Genomic DNA, 20,345 nt, shown 5'->3' on the forward strand with positions numbered 1-20,345 from the left:
CCCATTACCCTTAAAGTTTTGAAATACCTGCTTTGAAAAGATGTGATGTGATTGGCCATGTTTCCAGTTGGGTATATTCCCACAGATACTGTAATGTGTGTGTCCTGACACATGGAGTAGGACTCATAAATAGAGCTGTCTGTCACAGCCTCGATGGACAGGGTTCAGACCCCGTCCACACTCCACCTGTATAATTATATCAGGGAGGCACACACATCAACACAGTCAGTGACCTTACAGGCTGCCGGGCGCCCACAGGTCAGAGTCTGAGCTTCTCGTGCAATCATCTGTTCACAGTGGAACAGGAGATAACGCAATCTGTTTGTTATTACTGTGTCCAAATAATAATTTGTGGTTTTCAGTTCCTGAGCTTTCAGCCCATTGTGATTACTGAAATTGTTGTCCATCAAATAGGTAATTACTCGCATGTCTGCTTGTTAGTACACATACCTGTACTGTAATCCATCAGCTTTCAAAGCTGTCCTAAAACACTTTGACAGAAAACTGTGAAATCTGGAGTTTGAAGTTATTTACCAGGCAATGGATGCATGAAAATGCTGCGCACAATTGTAAAACCCTTGAAACACTTAAAGACTATGGAGTAAATGAGATTAAAATGGCAGATCATGGTGTAAAAAATCAATGAATGTAGAACGATATTTTTATCATTATTTCATATTAGTCATTCAGTAACCAGGAGGCAGATACAGAGTAATATTTCCCTTGATTTTATTTGTGAGCTGTGTCCAATATACAAGCAAGACACAAGAAAAATGTCACCATAGCAACAAGAAAGCTATCATTGAATCACTCTCTCCCCCTGATTTAATTTTGTATTTATTCAGAGTACAACTCACAAGCTGTCTCATACAGACACAAATAGCATGCATCCCCACAAGTCCTGAACAAAAAGCTGTGGGTCAACAATCATACAATAGCTTGATTTCTTGAGCTTTTCCCACTCTTTTCAAGCTATTTTTAGTTGATTTTTTTTTTCCTTTTTCACAGCTTCGCAAAAATTCATTCCACATTATCATTTTCACAGGAAGCTTCTGAGCGTGTGTTAATTCACATCCACGACGTTCACCGCAGTCATTTAGCGTCGCATCACTGTGTGCTGTGTTTGCTTTACAAGCAGCAGGAAACACAGGAAGAGCCGGAGATGACTTTCCCCTGAATCAACCCTGGCAGTGGTGGTGGTAGTTGTGGAGGGGAGGGGGGAGCTGGCTTTGGAGCAGGCACCGAGAAAAATCATCATTTACCTTTTTTTTTAATAAAATGTTGACTTCACTGTAGCATCAACTCAAATTATTTGGATTTATCACCAGCTCTTACATCAGTATTCATCAGGGGGCAGTTGCAATCTCAGCTCATGTCTCCTTTCCTGGAAATGGTCAAGTGTTTTTTTTTTTTAAAAAGTGCTGAGCGACTAGTAGACACCATCTGCACGGCCCTTCTTAAACCCTCGCATCTCTTTTAATGTTTGTGCTTAATCATTGAAGGGTGAAATGCAAAGAGACGCAAAACACTTGCTACAAAAACCCCACTGAGGCCACAAGCGTGTCCTCAGACACCCTGATCTTTACCAGACAAATTACACCAAAGAACCTTCAAGAGATTAAAACCAAAACAGTGGATGACAAACATACAAGATTATGTTATCAGGAGAAAAAACGACCTATGTTTATTAAGAGAATTTATGTCGTAGTGGGATTTTAACAAGGTAAAGCTTTTCTTTAGATAGATTTCTTCTAGTATTTGCATTCCCACTCTCCATTCCCTGTATGCCGCCGCATCCACTCCACGACAGTGTTACTTGATGTCCAGCAAGTTGCAAGTTCTCTTTGTCCTCGACAGTGTCCAGCCATGTCTGGTCAACCTAGTGCTGTTTCCTCCTGAATGAGCAGCCTGGGGAAAAGACGCAGAGAGACTGATTAATTATAAAACTCACAAAAAAAAAAAAAAAACAAGATGGTGGTGCTGCTGGCTGTTCTGGCTCTGACTAATATTTTGTCCATCCTGTTTGTGCAAATGAGGACAGAATAAAGATAAGACTTAACCTTTGAGTGAAACCCAAAGCAATTAGAGATGTAACTAAATTGTTTTTATTATTGAATACATTTGCTAGCGGAATAAATTAAAGCCTGGAAAATTTCTGGAAAAGGGTGAAAAGTGAATATAAACAAATTGTGCATCATATGATAAAATGGCTGAGTGTTTTTTTAATGTAGAATGAAGAGCAGCAGAGCCAGTCAATGCAGCAGTGAGGGTGTATGAACTGACAAGTACGTAACATCAGAAATCACTGAAATTCATGTTGCTATCTGCCCTTTCAAAGACTGAATCACCGCCAAAGTGGTTTTAGTGCCAAGGGTTACAGCTGCACCCATAGTAACTCAGAGCTGAGCGCTTTGAGAAGCCCCTGGTTACCACGGCAGCGGAGCAGAGGATAGTGTGGGTGGGACAATGAGAGCGTCAGTGAGAAACCTTGACCTTAAAGCTCAACTAATTCACAGACACACCGTACACAGCGTGTGAACATTTCTCCACTGTACTTTGAGTGGTGAAGCAATTCTCATCGTCCTCAATCAGAGGAGACGTGTTGTCTCACGACTCGTTCCCAGAAGTCTGAAGAAACATCTTTATGAATAAAAAAACATGTATGTGAGAGTTTGTGCTTGCAGCCGACTGTGAAGAAATGGATCAGTGATGATGAATTTCTGTCACGACCACAAGAGTCACTGTATGCCTTAGTAGACACCCTGTTCATGACCGATGCAATGAGAGGGCAACACAAAGGCAAATGTGCAGGTGTGTGTAAGAGATGTCCTACAGTGAAGTTTTACCAACAAGCCCAGAAAAAATGTTGGGTTTTGGGAAAATCTGCTGTTTGTTTTGAGCTTGATTGAAGTTCAACTGCGATTATTTTTAAATGTTATATTCAACAATTTTCACCCAGAAACCCACTGCTAGACCTTATTCAGGCTTGTAGACCTCCAGGTTTCCTGCATGTTTGATGTCAACACCCTTTTTTTTAAGAATATGCGCTGTGTGCAATAGATTTATACAGTGATTAAGGATTCACAATAACATTTTGATTAAGGGCCACTTTACACTCAATTATATACTTTTGTAATTTAAAGTCTTAAAAGATTTGTAGCTCAAAATGTTCAGAAGACCTGAGAACTTTTAGGTCTGATGTATCCACCTGTTAATCTAAGTTATGTTACTGGGGCTCATGCTTCATTAGCCTGGTGGTGACGCAACAATAATGGATGAAACAAAGCTGATATATGATTTGAGGTAAGGTTCAGGTCTCAAATCTGGCCTCAGATGTTGCATGCAGGGAGTCTGGGATTGTACAGACATGATTAGGTCTGTGCAGAACTCCACTGTACTAGAGCATGTGATCAACTTCTGTCACACAGTGTCACATGCGCCCCATGCTCACAATCGCTGAGTTATCAATTATTCGAGCATGTGTTAACACGTGCCCACAGAAATATATCATAGATATCTCCATGGTGTAAGTGATGCATTTACAGCATCTGTATGCATATTTAGTCTGTGTATATATAGATGTGCATTGCAACTCATTTAAGATGAAAAATGAACAAGTTTTCCCGTACCTTCTGTGAGACGAGCCTTCCCTCCTGTCGGCTGGCAGAGGACTGTGGAGCAGCCGACACACAGCACTACAGTCTGAGCGTGACTGAACACTGTGGTGATCTTGTAACAGCCTACAAACAGCACAGAAACACACAAATAATGACACCATTAAATGGCTACACAAAAAAACAACAACATCAGAGTGCATGTTACACTTAGCAACATTTACATGATCAAATGTACTCTTGATCGCTGCCGTGTCCTTGCAGCTGTTTGTGTAAAGGAGTCACTTGAGGCTCATTTCACAGACAACCACAAGTGTCACTGTATGCCTTATTTGACACCCCGATCACTGGGAAACAATGAAAGGGCAACACATAAAGGCAAGTTTTTAACAGTTGGAAATATTGAATAACCATTAGATTGTAAGTACTTTATTTCTTGCTTCTAAAACAAGTATTCCTGCAGAGCAATATTCTGCTTTTGTTTTTATCAGTTGAGTGATATATCAAATGAACAGAGAAGCAGCTTTTTTGTAAGTTATTACTACTTATTTTGAAAACAACTGCAAGCTGATGGTATTGGCATCAATTTAGGGAACTGAATGTGTCTGACTTCAAATAGTCATAACACAAATGTGGTCCAAGTTGTCACTATCTATATTTTACTTTAGATAAAATATTGAAAACATAGTTAAATTACACAACACCACACAGGTCTTGCATTTTGGGGTAAAATGTATGCTGTGTAAGTATGTACAGATATGAAAAAGTACTGTTTAGAAATCCTTTCCCTGCTATGATCATCCTATTATTCAACTGAGATAAATGAGAGACCATCTACATTACTCATTAGTAGTGCAAGTGAAACGCTGCTTTCATATTCACAAAAGTAAAGATTGTCCATTTTTCCGTTACTCAAACTGAATGTCTCCCGTGTGATCTGTCAGACATTTGAAAATTTTAGAGAAGTTGGGATATGAATAAATCACTATTTTCTGACACTTGAGAGGTCAAACTATCAAATAATACAACCACCAGACCAATTAATCATAATAACTACTGGCTGAGGCCCTGAAACAGTTGCTTTTGTGTTTAGTTTTCCATTACTCCAATGGGGTGGTATAAAAGAACAGTATAAATAAGTGTAAACGTTTACAAAGGAGTACCACGATAACACCAAACTGTAAACAAGCAGAGCATTGGAGTGAATGTCCTGGGTTATTGAACACCTGTTTATCTCGTGGTGCGGCCTACTTTATGATGCCAGTCTGCGGGTCTGGGCGGAGGCAGCCACAAAAACAAACTGACCTGGACATTTTACATCCATGAAATATGAATTGGGACTCTGCACGAGGCGTTTTTTCTTATGTCTCCTCTTCTCCTCCTCGGGGGTTGGGTGCAACAAATCCTTAGCGAGCTGAAAGAACACCACAAACACAAACCATAAGAACAAAAAATCAGCACTAACATTTAAAGTTTATCCAGTAAGTCACAGTTATAAACTTTATAACCCTAACAGGACGCCAAAGGTCGAGATATCATCACAGTTATAAAAAAAAAATGCGACCACGAGGTTAAACAGAAAACAGAAAGTGAACGAAAAGGAAACGCGCAGCTCCAAACCAGATCCAACCATCGCACACATTTCTCACGCTAACAACCGTGTTATTGTTAAATCAAACCACAAAATCAATTTAACTTATAATCATCCCGATGCCGGAGTTAAATCACTGAGCAAAATCAGATGTAGGGGATGTTGGCAGTGTGCTGACACGCAGTGGCGCGTGCTGCTTTGTTGTCCACGTGTTTCGCCATTATTGCGTCTGTTTTCAGATCTTTACGTTACAGCGACATCGACACGTGGACCCGCACAGAAACAAGTCATTTATTAATACGATATTAAATTATATCCGTCTAAATACTTTTTAATGGTTGATAACGACAAAAAGAAACTGTGGCGTTACTTACAGGCATGTCTGCGCGTGAGGACGTTCGCCGGAAATAGAACTACTTCTTCTTCCACGTACCGGAAACTGTGGCACAAAGATCCGGAGGAGAGAAAAAAACTACAACAGCGAGTTTTACACACTCACAAATAAACCCCCAAGCGAAGTTTTAATATCCCTTCATGCAGGAAGCTATTTTAAAGCTCCAACCAAGAATTATTTTCATGCTTCATTTGACATTATTTTTTCTAATAGGCTGTAATTGAACAAATGTCAGGAAACATCAGAGAGTTTGTGCTCTCATAAATTGTAATTGAAATACCTGTCAGTTAATGTAGGTGCTGCTGTCAACCATCTATATTGATCAATTAACTAATCATTTAAACTTTGGACTATCTCTGCCTGAGCTTTATAGTAGATCTTTACAGGTATAGTTGAAGGTTGACATGTCAAAACATGTTTCACTGTTATTATAAACAATGTTATATAATTACATAACAGCGTTGGACGCAAACATGCTCAAATACCCATAAAACAAACAAACTTAGTTTTTGTTTTACTGCAAGTCTTAAAACTAGAATCAAAGGCTGTATTAAAGTTATAGTTATATAGGCTACTGTAGCCTATAGTTATAGCTGTAGGCTATAACACTTCAGTGGTGCAAATTATACACAAACTGGAATTAATGAAATTATGGAAACCCAAATTATTTACAGAAAATGTAGGCCTCCAGAGCAGGGGCCTATAGGCTATGGCACATTCATCTTCTACTATTAGTAGCCTATGAAGCCAAAGGAAAACTCAGTCTGCTTCATGATACATTTTATGTTAAGAAGAGAGGGGAAAGAAGAGAAGGAAAACAAATTTCTATTACATTTCCAACAATAATGATTGTTTTGTTAGTATTTATTGTGCTTTAGTAGGCTAGCTTTTGATTATTTTGATTATTATTTTATATAGGCCTATAGGCTATGTGAGCATGGGGTTGTTTTCAGAGCACTGGCTGAAGTGATAAGGTCAGCAGATTTAACCTGTAGTTTATCATCAACTTTTTAAGAAGAGCCCATAAAATTTCACATCCAACAGCGCCATCTAGTGAGCACGCTGGCTGCCTGCAGGTCAGAGCCCATGAAGCACTCCCACACTACGTAGCCTTTCAGCGGATCTGGGATCCGGGACGACAGCAAGTTTTTTTTTTTTTTTGGAGGCTGAAAAAAAACACGTAGCCACCCCGGTATGTTTGTAAATGGAGTGATTCTGACTTTGCGAAGGACTGTAAAATGCATCTCGGATAGATTTTCCGCGATGAAGGCCGATCTGCAGTAGATAGTTGAACTTTGGATGGAGTGTAGCCTATTTCTTTATCCAGCGCTGTCTATCCAGAAGCACTGAGGGGGATCGGAATTTACCGGTGACAAGTCTGCGAGGAAAAAAGGAAAAGTTGATCCACTCGTTAGGCTACATGGCGCAACATTGTTAAAAAAAAAAAAAAAAACTTGTTTGTTTTAAATCACAAGAAAGGAAATCGACATTTGAAGCCTCAAGTGGATGAAAAGGATCTTTTATAAAGGGACAACTCCAACTTATCCAACTTATCCCCTTTGAGTTCTGCTTTAAATTTGACGAACAGCTCCAACCATGGCGAAAAAGTATGATTTCCTTTTCAAATTGTTACTCATCGGGGACAGCGGAGTGGGAAAAACATGTCTGATCATTCGTTTTGCTGAGGACAATTTCAACTCCACGTACATTTCAACCATCGGTATGTTTGTTTCAGTCTAATGTTTTCCTTATAACCTACACCACATTTCTGCACCAGCTGTGTGCAAACTGGCATGAGAGCAGGACCATTGTTTGCTGACATTTCACTATTCCTCTATATGATGCCCAGGCACCGCTCAAACTGGTTTGTCAGACCAGACGTGCTTTCATGTCTCAACTAGTCTGTGCTCTCTTATTTGTTCTTATTTTCATTCTGTCCTTTATCTTTTTTCCTCCTCCTTGCTGAATATGTGTGCTGTCTCTTCCTTGACCCTCTCTCCCTGATCTCTCTCTCAGATCTCATTCCTCTCACTTGGCTCTCAGAAGGTCCACCCACCCTCATTCCTATCTCTTTTACCATCTCAACGTTCCCAGGAGAATGGTTGGCTTTCTAACATGCTCAGGGTAGCCCCCTCCCCTATCCCATTGCTGTCTTTCTGTCTGTCAGCCTGTCCATGCAGCAGCAGGAAACTCACAGACAAGTGTGTGTCCTTCAGGCCTGTACATCTTTCCCTCACGTCTGTCTGTGGACGGGGACTGCGCTGAGGGGTCAAATTCACTGTGGAAATGACCGTGAATCAGTCTCCACCCAAGTGAGGGTGACCTATATTCTGCAATGTGTGTGTGTGTGCCTGGGTGGGTGTGTTTTTAGTTCATATCTGAGGTATTTAACTCATTCTCTGCCCCCTCCTCCTACTTTACACTCCTTCCTGTCCTCTCATTATCTCTCAGGCATCGACTTTAAAGTAAAAACCATCGAAGTGGATGGAAAGAAAGTGAAACTACAAGTCTGGTAAGAGGTGGCAGTTGGTTACTTTCTGGAGTTGTTTTGTGATTTTGTTTTGGTGAAGATCAAGCAGAGTTCCTCTGTTTTCTGCTCTGCTTCTCTATCCTCTGAGAGGAAAGAGGAACCTCCCTCTTGTTCGCCAAATCAGGACTTTATGACAGGGTTTATTGTCCAACTATCCATCACACATGGCTGCCACAGAGTGCCACTTCGTGTCATGTGAGGGTGTTGTTACAGCAGCGTTTAAATTCAGTGTAAAATGCACATTAAATGCACCACTCTGGTATTTTTTGCTACAGTATGGCCCTCAAAACTGTCTGTTGTATTTTTAACATGCAATCAGTGCACTTTTTCTTTCTTTCTTTTTTTTTTTTTTTTACTTTCAATGTGTGTTGCTTTGTGCAGGGACACAGCTGGGCAGGAGAGGTTCAAGACCATTACAACAGCCTACTACAGAGGGGCCATGGTGAGCACAGGACGCTTGCAGAACAAGCAGACTGGATAATCAGGCTGACATCACTGGCCCTTTGTGTTGGCTCTGTACCTTTGACTGACTCTCCACTCTCCCCCTCTGTCGTCTCTGTGTGTCAGGGCATCATCCTGGTGTACGACATCACAGACGAGAAGTCCTTCGAAAACATTCAGAACTGGATGAAGAGCATCAAAGAGGTGAGACTGTTTCCACTTATCCATGACAAAGACAAGCAGGAAACACTTAAAAAAATAGTGCATAGTCAGTGGGAACTACATTAGTCATGACTGTGAGCCGTTTCTCACTGCAACAGCAAAGCAAAGGTCTTGTGCAATTGTATCCCTTAAACATGTTTCGACTGAAGGTTTAGGACCATAACAACTAAAAACATGCAACATTATTTTTTACATGATAATTGTCTGAGGACCAAAACATTGTTAAAAATACAAGAGTTAGCTGACTCCAACTTTTCTGCCAGAAAATTATAAAACTGTTACTGCAAAGGTTTTTAGTGTATCCTGTTTTGTGACAGTGTAGTACCTCATTCCTTATATAATTTGTCAGACACTCTATCATAATGTAAGGAAAATATGAAAGCGTGCATATAAAGAATGCACACCCTCACACAGTCTCATAAAATTGGCACAAATACACGGTCACATTCGTGATATGAAAATCAACAACTTTTGATTACTGTAAATACAGACAGTCAGAGCCCACACACATATACCCTACATTTACTTTTGTTTCATCTTATTTAATACTTATTCAATGACCACAGAAACTTCTCCTCCGCTGCAAACAGCTGCCGTTATTGTCGTTCAAGTGCAGATCATTGTCTTTGCTCACGTCAGACTTTCATGTCCAGACTTCTGATCTCCAATCCCTTTATTCTTTTGATCTGTGTCTGCTAAGTGCACCCAACTCAACTTGCCCCTAATCAATTAATTGCATCCCCTCTTTCCCAGAATGCATCAGCTGGGGTCAGTCGGATGTTGCTAGGTAATAAGTGCGACATCGAGGCAAAGCGGAAAGTTTCCAAGGAGACAGGAGAGAAGGTGAGATGACCTTCACAGGGATATAATTACAGCCAAAGTGTTGTTAGATGTAAGTGTAATTTTGAAGCGTAACTGTAGAGAAAGTGCTGCTGTTGAGCTGCTGGATCATCGAGTAAAACAAGTCAAACGTTTAACAGTGAGAAACAGTTGAAATGAAAAAAATAGATTACTAAATAGAGGAGTCCCCTTACTGAAGGAAGGGACAGAGTATGAAATATATTTAATGTGCAAGCTTTGAACTGCCTTTAGATAAGACGTGGGATGTGATTACTGATACCACCACGCCCTACTATAACCAGCTCTGTGTCTGTTGTTGACAGCTGGCGAAGGATCATGGCATCAGGATCTTTGAGACGAGTGCAAAGTCCAGCATTAACGTTGAGGAGGTGAGTTGGAAAATAAACACTGATGAACAAAAACACTGTCTTGTCAATCATTGAACATTAACTTGGTTTTGTTACGGTAGAACACAAATGCTACTGACCTCGATTTTAATTTTTCTTTCTCATTTTGGTTTCTTTAGTCTTTTCTGGCTTTGGCACGTGACATACTACAGAAATCCAACAAGAAACCAGTGAGTCAGAGCTTAATTGTTACACAAAACAACACCTAAATGAAGCTTGTGTTCCTCCATGAGCATGGGATTAGTGATGTAGCCATGATATACGCTGATGCATGTGTATGTAATTTCTTTTTCTTTGTTTTTTTTTTCCTCATTTGACAGGGCCCCACCGGGCGAGAGGTGAAGATCACCAGCAGCACAGAGAAAAGATCCTCCAAGTGTGCTCTTCTCTAGATGAAGCGGCGAGCACACACACAAGAAAGTGCCATACAAATACAGATCTACAGATCACAGCAGTACAACTGGGGGTAGAGTGCAACACAATTTCTGTCTCCATCTTGTGGGCTTAAACGTCATTTACACAGAGGTGCCAAAAAAAAAGTGTTTTTATAACTAAACAATTGATATTCCATTTACAAGAGTTTGTACCTTTCTACCAAAAGAATTTGTCATAGAATATTTATGAATTACTCATTTGAGACAGTGCCTGTATTTCACATGGGACATATTATTCTGCAGCATCTACTGTGTGTAAAAGTCATGAAGTCAGTGAAGTGGAGTCTTACATTAGACCCTAAACTGAGCCCTGATGGAAGTTCAACAACCAGTCCCCACCATGTCTATTACAGCTGTACATTTCTGTTTTCACTCTGTATTTCTCTAGCTTATCACCACATTATGAACCCTGCAATAGCACTGTGTAATGTCTTGGAAGAACCTCAGCTGTGTTTTAAAAGTCTATTCTGGACTGAGCTCTGTAGTAAAAAGGAAATCACACTTCAGCTTAATGGATGGCATGGCATTAGTGTGAGCATGTGCAGTAATAAATAGCTTTTAGTAGTTCAGTGGCAGAGGAGGAGGAGGAGTTTGTTTTAAAATGTTTTGACTCAGTTCACAGCAGGTCCTTGGTTGTTGTGTTTGACTGAAGATGCCAGTAATTCAAGGGCCATGGGCACCTCAGTGACTCAATTAGATGGTAAATGATTGAATAATAAGTAATGCAATTTCACTTTTGTCGGTTAACTTTGAAATTCCGATGGTTTGGATAATACTACATGAGAATAGAGAAGTAGACATCATATATGTGGAAGTGCCATATAAGAGACAAAGGACATCCTTTTTGTTGTACATAAATACATTGCAGAGAGTCATTATCTGGAGATTGAGTTTTAAATGTTGGCTCAAGTTATATCCACATTTTATTATCCTTATTTTGTGAATACCCCTTGATATTCAGTAGTGCACTGCATTATCACTTAATGCTGTTATGATCCTACACTACATCCCTACAGTGCCAGATGACTCTGAGCACACTGAGTGGATAGTGGATTTCATGGTTACATCCCCTAAGAAATTGAAAACATTTTCTTTGCATTAATGAATTAAATATGTTGATGTTGGTTAATTGTTGGAGCCGAAGAAAAGACTTTATGAATGGATTGAGAATATAGAAGATGGAAAGTGAGATAAGTGCAATATGAGAGGAGAAGAGAGAATTAAGAGAATGATGGATAAAGCACGTGGATGGACAGGATGTGAGAGGCTGGGAAGCAGTGGTGCTCATCTGTCCCTCATTTGGAATTGATTTAGTGGATCTTGCCTTTTATCTGAAGTGCCTGGTAAATCTCTTACTAAACACAACCACACATTAGCTACATCAGATTTGACAGTCCTCCTCTTCAGGAAATTTTCAGATCATTCACAATGACTCTGATTACAGGCGCTCATCTGGTCCTGACAGTTTTGTCTGCCCAGAGATACTTTCCCCTGTACCAAGTTTCTTTCACATTCTGTGTCTGTTTAGTCCTGCCACAAGACTTTGTCACTTGCTGAATAAAAGTGCAAAACTGTAAACATGGGTGTGTTGTGGTTTATATGTCTAGTGATACATTTTGTATTTTATTTCCATGTATGGAGTCAAGTCAAGCAGTTTGTCAGAAAAGAAGTAGTAACTGTCAACCGAAGGAGACTGTCTCCCTTGCCTACCAGAAGCTTCCTTCTTCAGCTGTTGTTAACATTTCCATGTTTCTCACATTCTCTGTTGTAAACGGTTTTCTTGTCTGTAACAACATTTGCACGTCTGTCCGTCCTGGGTAAGGGATCCCTCCTCTGTTGCTCACCCTGAGGTTTCTCAGATTTTTCCCTGTTAAAAGGGTTTTCCATGGAGTTTTTCCTCAGTCGATGTGAGGGTCTAAGGGCAGAGGATGTTGTTATGATGCCATGTGAAGCCCTTTGAGACCAGCTGTTTGTAAAAACGGGCTATACAAATAAAATTGCCTTGCCTTACACTTTATTTAGTAAAAAGGCAAATGTGTCATGCTGTAGGGGGATTTTTCATAACCTGGCAATCTATAAGTCGTTCTCTTTCAGGTTTAAAATGAATCTCTATGGCAGTGATGTCTATTCACCAGAAATATAACTACGGACTCCCTTTGTGGTTCCAACAGACCAGACACCGATAGGACACTGAACCCTCAGTCACCTTCTGTCTAACTACTGTCCTCCCAGTACGGTGACGCCCCCCACCCCCGCCCCCCTGGTTGCTGCAGCACCCGGAGCCGGAGCTGGAGTACGTCGCTAGGCAACCGCCCCTCCTTCCCAGCATCAGCACCACAACGGTGTGCGCGCGCTCTGCCGCATCTTCAAGTTGCCTGCACGTTCTGCGTGCCTTGTCATCACGTCGGGCTGGTTTCGGTTTGCAAACACGATACATTCCTCATCCAGTGTCAGAGCTGCTCCGAGGAACAGAGGAGAGGCGCGAGGGCAGCGGAGGGAGGGGCAAGTGGAAAGAACAATTAACGGATCATCGTGGAAGGATTTCAGACATGTTATGCCGGACATAGGTGGGCTACTGGTTGTGTTGTTGTGTCCATGTGACGTCTGGTGGGAGGCAGCGAGGTAAACGTCCGGGATACGAGAGCTACACACAGACACAAACACACGGGCTTGAACGGGATGCCCGCGTGACTGCAGGGAGGAACGAGGCCGCGGAGGAGGAGAAAGAGGAGGAGCGGGGGCAAGAGGAGGAGGGGGGCGGGGGGGTCTAGGTGCGTGTGTATGTGTGGACCACCGCAAAACCCCCGAGGTGGAGCTGTCAAAGATCGAAACCTGCGGGGAAAGATTCATCCTCAGCCCCCTGCTGCTATTTTTGGTGCAGTTTGGAAATCGATGGAAGATATTTATTTCCTGTTCATGTCGAGGTAATAATTAGTCCCGTTTCCCGCACGAACCCGATGTGATCTTGGGGCTTTTGATCTCTCTTTTTCTTCTGTTCTTTTTTTCTGGTCGGTGACAGGATGAGGAGCGAACATAAGGTCGCGTGAGGGGAGCGCGCATTTGCTCCTCCTGACTGGATGCACAGACCACGGACGGAGCCACCGGCTCATGTCATCGCTGCTGATCAGCTGGCTCTTCTTTGGGATGCTTCAAATTTGCGGCCTGCTCAGTTCTCCAGTTACCGCAATGCCACTGGCGAGAGGAGGGAGAGGTGGAAGGCACGAGACGGAGAGGAGAGAGGGCAGCAAAAAGCAAATGAGTATAACAATGATGTGAGGATTGCAAAACACTAATAGCCCAGTTTGTGTGACTGTGATATAATCAGAGGAGAATGATATAGATTGTACTCTATAGGCTGTAATGGCCTGTGAACTGCATGGGGTGTAAGAGACTCTGTATTGACTGAAGCAACATTAGTATCAGAGCTAAAACGTCAAATGAGGAGAGTAAGGTGGCTGCGAGTGTGTAGCCACTGCTCATTTCTCAACTTTCTGCTGACAAAGTTCTTGGGCTCACTGACTGGTTTATAGTGCATACACAATGGAGCACTGCGCAGCACCTATGGCACCTGCCAGTGGAGAGCTTGGTGCATAATTGTGACAGAGTGGAGCTCTGAAGCCAGCATTTATGTCCTCCCTCTTCTGCTGTCCCGTGCTTCTATCCACACAACTGAACTTGGTTTTATGAACCCGGAGTGAGTGTGAGACCTCTCCCAGCCTCCTTCGCTCACACACAAGCTCCATCATGCCTTCACCGTCCGACTCCAGCAGCGTGGCCTCCGCCTCGGGGTCTCGAGGCTGGTCGGACAGCCGCAGGGGCATGTCAGGCCGGGGGCCCGGTGGTGCACGGCTGCTCTTGTACCTGGGGCTCTGCCACCTGGGCCTAGGGGCCATGGTCCTGGCCTTCTCTTTCACCAGCATGGCCTTCACCTCCTCAGCTCGCGTGAGGCAGTCTTGTCCATTTTGGGCTGGATTCTTTGTAAGTGTAAATCTGGCATCAACACTTAGCATTAAGAATGAAACCAGAGATGTCAGAGTGTGTTTTCTTGTCTATGTGGTGTCTGTTACCAGGTCGTCGCATCAGGAATAGTGGGGATCATCTCATGGAGGAGACCTTTGACACTGGTGGTATGTAGGCTACATCTCCATCTGATACAAGGAGCGTTCAAGTCTCTTAAGATTTAGATTTAGGAAGGCTGGACTATACCAACTTGGCAAAGAGTTCCTCATGGCCCCAATCCAGGTTCACTGCGTTTCAACCAGGTTGTGGTGAGATTGTTTAGATGCATGTGATATGAAACAATAATAAGAACTGAAGCTTGATTCATTGCAAATTGCGTTTGCCCAGTTGTAAATGTTCAATATTTATGGGGACTTGAACACCAATATGAACTTATGATGAAGACCTGTCTGTTTATACAATCAATACAATCTGTGGTTGGAAGAACACAACACTTGTATGGGACTGTATGGCACAGGTTTAGCACCCCGCTGTAGACCAATGCTCCCTGCTCCTCCACAGGTGTCACTGTTCATGCTGCTGTCTGCAGTGTGTGTGATCCTCAGTCTGGCCGGCTCGATGCTCTCCTGTCAGAACGCGCAGATGGTCAAATCAATGCTCACCTGCCAGGTACACAACATTGTGCAAGTGTTATCTGCTGCCTCATGCTGGAATGCACTTACAGCCTGATGCACGGGGAGCATGCCAGAAATAGTAGTTGTTTTTTTTGTATCGAGTGGATATGTTTTTAGTGTGCTTCACACCAATCCTCTGTGTATGACAATGTGTGTAGGTGGAGGACGGTCTGTGTGTGTGCTGCGTGCCCCCTCACACCTGCTCCATCACAGAGGAGGAGAACCTGGTCCTCTACCTTAATCCTGACTGCCACTCAGTCCGACATCAGCTTAAGGTGGGTACAGTGTGTATTTAGACATGAACTCATTTTACTGCCCAAGTTAACTATTGAATATGACACACCGTATCCTGTGCTGCTAATAAATTGCTCATTTAAAGTGGAGCTGGGATTTTTCTGAATGCATATTTCTCTGCAGGACCTTTTGTTCAGTGCTTGTGGTCTCAGCATTCTCTCCACCATCATCTGCACTTTGTCCACCGTGACCTGCAGTATTCACATTTTCTCCCTAGACCTTGTGCACCTGGTGAGTACAGACACAGCACATTTTACATTGACTACACTGGCAGTTTTTTTTTTTTTTTTTTTTTACATCGACAGGTATTGTGCAACTCAGCTATACTGCTTAAGAAATCAGAGTTAACAGTTTAAAAATACTTTGTATAAATATTACAGTCTATAACTACCAATTTGTTGGATGATGCTGTGCTTCCTCTACTCCCTGCCTAGCTGGCTCCCCATCGCTCTCGGTCAGTTAACCCAGAATGCACCACTCCTCAGGATGCCTTCCTGACCAACATCATGGACTTTGAGGAGTTTGTCCCACCCATCCCTCCACCTCCCTACTACCCTCCTGAGTACACCTGCAGCTCTGAGACAGATGCTCAGAGGTAAGAAACATAGAACATGCGCTGTCAGTGTTTTTATGTACATCTGCATCCTGGATTACAGTGCGTAAGAAAATAATTTTTCTGTTAATGTCCAGCATCACCTATAATGGCTCCATGGAGAGCCCCGTTCCCCTGTACCCCACTGACTGCCCTCCTCCTTATGAAGCAGTGATGGGACAGAGAGCTGCCAGCCAGGTGAGCATGTGTTTGTGTATCTGCTATCTCTCTCTCTCTGTGTTTCTGTTCCGTGTGATCATGCTGATGTTTCTCTGTTGTGACTGTTAAGGCGACAATGTTTGATCCCCACGGCACTGAGCTGTCGGGAGAGAGAGGAACTTCCACTGCCTTCAGTGGAGAAGGTGAGAAAACATCTGACAGTTTCACTTAACAATAGTTAAAAGGAGGAGGAGCTTTCTTTGTGATGTTTCTTTTAGATTTGACACTTTAAACACACCATTTTAAGTTGTTGCCAACTCAGTATTTCATTGACAATTGAAGTCTTTTTAAAGAAACATCTTTGTAAAATCAATATTTTTTTCACATTTTCAGAAATTTTATAGATTAAATGATCAATTCATTATAGCGTAACAGCTGCTAATGACAATTAATGTTAATCGCAGCCCTGATTCAATTAATATGCAATTATGGGACAAAATGTTCATATTTGAATTCCTAAAAGACTAAAAAGTCACACACAAAATGTTATTATTAAAAAACAATTAATTCATAAATCCAGAAAAAAAAACCACAGCGTGATCAGAACAACTTGTTTACTTTAAGGGAGTATGCAAAAGAACTTTACCTGTCACACAGAGGTACATGTTTCAGATTACACAGCTCTACATACAGAGCTTGATGATAACAGATTCCAATTTTACTTTACTAGTTTCCTAATTTTCTCTGTTAAGCACTTTGTATATGTGTTTGATTAGTGCTCTATGAATAAAGTTTATTATTATTATTATCATTTTTAGTGTCCATGGACAGTGGATCTCTCTTGATGTCAGAGATTGTGGACATCCCTGACGATTCCTCCCCATCAGAGGACTCCTGCCTGATGGAGGTTGGGCTAAGGCCCCAGGGAGAGAGGGGCAACAGGACTGCTGGTGAGGGGGGAGATGGGGGAGATGGAGGGGAGTACTTCAGCTTCCGCGGCCCTCCATGTCAAACACCAGAAAGTCCTCTGGCGGGAGGGCCGAGAGCCAGGCGCTTCCTCAGAGGAGAGAGATCCAACTCCTGCTCTTCTCCCAGCACAGCCACCACCACATACAGGTGAGGACAGACACACCATGGTGTACGGTGTCATTATTCTCATCACCGTGCAAAAGTTGCTGGGATATAAACTGATTATAATTAAGCTCATAACTAGTGTGCACATACTCTGAGTTCTCCTGTGTTGTCCTCCAGGTCTCCAGTGCTGCGTCGTCAGGCCATGCTGGCTAGTAGCTGTTCCCAACTGGAAGCAATAGGGGGAGCCACATCTCAACAGCGATCCTCCATCCCAGAGATTCGGGTTCGCCCCTCCACCCCCTCACGCCAAGGAGCTGCTCCAACCTCCTCTGCTCCTCCCACTTCGTCCTCCTCAGCTACCAGTGAGCAGGGGGGCGTTCAGGGCAGCGCAGCGTCTGTTCCTCACCAACCTCTGTACCTTCGACGAAGGGCAGGGAAGAGTGAGAAGGATGGAGAGAGCGTAAGAGGGGATGGTGAGGGGCTGCTACGTCTGGTGAGGTCACACAGTGAGCCAGGGCTCGGCTCCTCGACTGATACAGGTGAGTCAGACACCAACATAAGGACATGTCTTCACCTAAGTCTCTAAGTTTCCATAACTTGTCCTTTTTCTTCTCTAGTTGACTATGGTTCTGGAGACAGCAAGGCATCTATAGATACAGGTAAAAGCTTTTATCGTAATGGCTTCAAGATGTGATATATCCTACAGGAGTTTGACTGGTCTAAAATCTGGCATTATATTGTCCACATTCACCATAGAATTAAAGAAAGAAAACACATTGTTCCAAATTGTTTTGATGAGACACATCTCAACAGCTAATGGCCGTCATTTATCAAACACAGTCAGAGTCTAATGTGGATTTAAGCATCGGAAATGTAGAAAGCTGTCCCCTTGTGGATGTGACTTATGAAACTCCTCCGCAAACATCTAGAACAACGGTGATTTGATAACAGATTGATAAATTTGATTCTGCTGTGGAAACAATTTGCCACAGCAGTTCTTCGTTAACATTTATATGCTTTCTGATTAATGAAGGTTTGTCGACACTTTTCCTATTAAAACAAAGCTGAAGATAAGCCGTGGTTATTGGGCTTCTTACTCGACATCAGGATTTTAAGTGGCCTGGATTCATAAGAATACATTTTATCCTGCTGAATATTTAATTGCACAAATTGAAAAATATGATATTGCTCTTATTATTTGTTGCAGTGCATGATAACAATCGGGCATGTCATGTATGTTTCCAAACATTGTCCAAATACACAGGACACCCACAACTATGACAGATATGGAGATGGTAAATATTGTCTGCTGGGGGTAAAAAGCTTTCTCCATTTTTTTTTCTTTTTCTATCCCCTAAGGTCCATCCTCTGAGGCATGTCTGTTGCCCCGCACATCTTTGCCTCCTGCTGTAGCTTTGCCCAGGAAAGGCAGCATGAAATCAACAGCCACAGGGGTGGAGGTCCCCGCAAAACCTCCACCCACATCGCCACTGCGTTTACCTAAAGACTGCCACCGTTCACTTGGAGACCTTAAGGCAAGTCTTGAAAAGACAAGGTCAAAGGTCCCTCCCCTTGTCATATTGTTTTTCGTATTTGTTTTTGTTTTCTTGCCTTATTTCAGCTTCCCCTACACTGATGTTTTCTCTTTTCCCTCAGGTGACTCGTGTTCTGGTGGCTCGTTTCCTGCAGCGATCCAAACGCAACCTTGCTCCGTCCTCCGAGCATGCTGGGAACACAGGGCAGGGGCCTAAGAGGCGGAGTGGAGCTGAGGGTGCTGCCACCAACCACCTACCCCTGGAACAAGTATGACACCAAACTGGGATCAAGCCAGTTTTATTTATGGACTATTATAGCTTTTTCCTTGATGTTTGCTTAATTCAATTATTTCCAGGTGTTGCGGAATCCATGGAGCTCTGGACGAGGACAGCCCAACCAGCACACCCATCATCCTCCTCATCATCGTGGACACCACCATTCCCATAGTGACAGTCGACACAACCGGCACTACAGCAGCCGAGCACCAGAGGGGATCCACCTGCGCAGCTGTGGGGATTTAAGCTCCTCCTCCACGGCATCACTACGTCGTTTGGTGACACCTTATCCACCGCATGGGTCATCGGGAGCTCTCTACTCAGAGTCTGCACTGTGAGGAGAGGAGGGGGGCAAAGGAGGGATTGGGGAGGAAAACAAGAGGAATACAAGATGGTTGCAGCAGGGGAAAAGGGTTAAAGAAGGATTTAGTCAAGGGAAAACATCTAGTATTGATATCTTAAAAGTCCTCCCCTTTCCTAAAGCCAACTGTGCAAATGGCCTTATTCAGTGGTGCTCTTTATCACTTGGAACATCAACCCCGAGCTCACACTATATTCACTGCAGAACATGAGTGAAACAGTCATTTGATGCTTATTCCTGGCTGTGGTCTTTCCATTATCGGCTGAGAGCATCCTACCAGAGGCATCTTCTCTGCTGTATCCTCCACCTCCTCCCTCTCAGGAGTCATCTGGACACATCTTCTCCTCAAGACTGGAGACAGAACTCAACCAGATCTTCATGCTACAGCAACACTTACTCACATGTATATTCAATCTATTACATAATAATGGGTTGCAATATGCATCTGGCCCTTTTGTACATTGCTATATATCCACAGGATCGCTCAGGTGAAGCGATCATGGAAACCCTTATTTTGTCTTCCATTGATAAAAAAAAAATGCATCTCAATAAACATATAGTTAGCTGAGTACAATGTAAGATAAACAGATGAGGTTGCACTCAAGGACAAATCAAATGCTTATATGTTAAAATCCCTCGACTAAGTTGCTAATTTTGCTACCTTTTCTTTTTCTTTTGCAATTCAGATCCCCACTTTTCACACTTTCACACCTCCACACTGGCCTTCAAGGAGAGGCAGCCAGCATTTCTAACACTGACAATACTGCACGCCACAGGCATATGTTCAGCCTTTGCAATGTATTCTCTGTGGATGGTCCCATGGACATGGTTTGATTTGCGTATGTGCATGTTTTGCTACAGCCTCCCGACTACAGCAGGAACCTTATGCATTAGATCCTGACCGTCTGTGTAACTAAGTAACATGTCCTCAGAATGTCTTTATCTGC

The 20,345-nt window shown here is 42.7% G+C and overlaps 2 protein-coding genes across 2 annotated transcripts; one reads left to right on the forward strand and one right to left on the reverse strand.

Moving 5' to 3' along the window:
- Window positions 1-707: 707 nt before the first annotated feature.
- rps27.2 (ribosomal protein S27 isoform 2) lies at window positions 708-5,635 on the reverse strand. Its single transcript, XM_083990142.1, has 4 exons — window positions 5,580-5,635; window positions 4,920-5,028; window positions 3,630-3,740; window positions 708-1,908 (listed from the first exon to the last, which is right to left on the reverse strand). The coding sequence occupies exons 1-4, from the start codon at window positions 5,583-5,585 to the stop codon at window positions 1,880-1,882; spliced, it is 255 nt and encodes an 84-aa protein (XP_083846268.1). The 5' UTR covers window positions 5,586-5,635; the 3' UTR covers window positions 708-1,879.
- A 1,121-nt stretch (window positions 5,636-6,756) lies between these two features.
- On the forward strand, window positions 6,757-19,645 carry fam189b (family with sequence similarity 189 member B). Its single transcript, XM_083990099.1, has 20 exons — window positions 6,757-7,319; window positions 8,051-8,111; window positions 8,511-8,571; window positions 8,697-8,774; window positions 9,546-9,635; window positions 9,956-10,021; window positions 10,159-10,209; window positions 14,544-14,600; window positions 14,995-15,102; window positions 15,266-15,382; window positions 15,525-15,632; window positions 15,836-15,996; window positions 16,092-16,191; window positions 16,283-16,355; window positions 16,971-17,268; window positions 17,404-17,765; window positions 17,844-17,885; window positions 18,586-18,761; window positions 18,883-19,029; window positions 19,118-19,645. Exons 1-20 carry the CDS (start codon window positions 7,196-7,198, stop codon window positions 19,373-19,375), a joined length of 2,538 nt encoding a protein of 845 aa, XP_083846225.1. The 5' UTR covers window positions 6,757-7,195; the 3' UTR covers window positions 19,376-19,645.
- Window positions 19,646-20,345: the final 700 nt, after the last annotated feature.

The sequence above is a fragment of the Trachurus trachurus genome (assembly GCF_905171665.1).
Source record: "Trachurus trachurus genome assembly, chromosome: 16".
Lineage (NCBI taxonomy): Eukaryota > Metazoa > Chordata > Actinopteri > Carangiformes > Carangidae > Trachurus > Trachurus trachurus.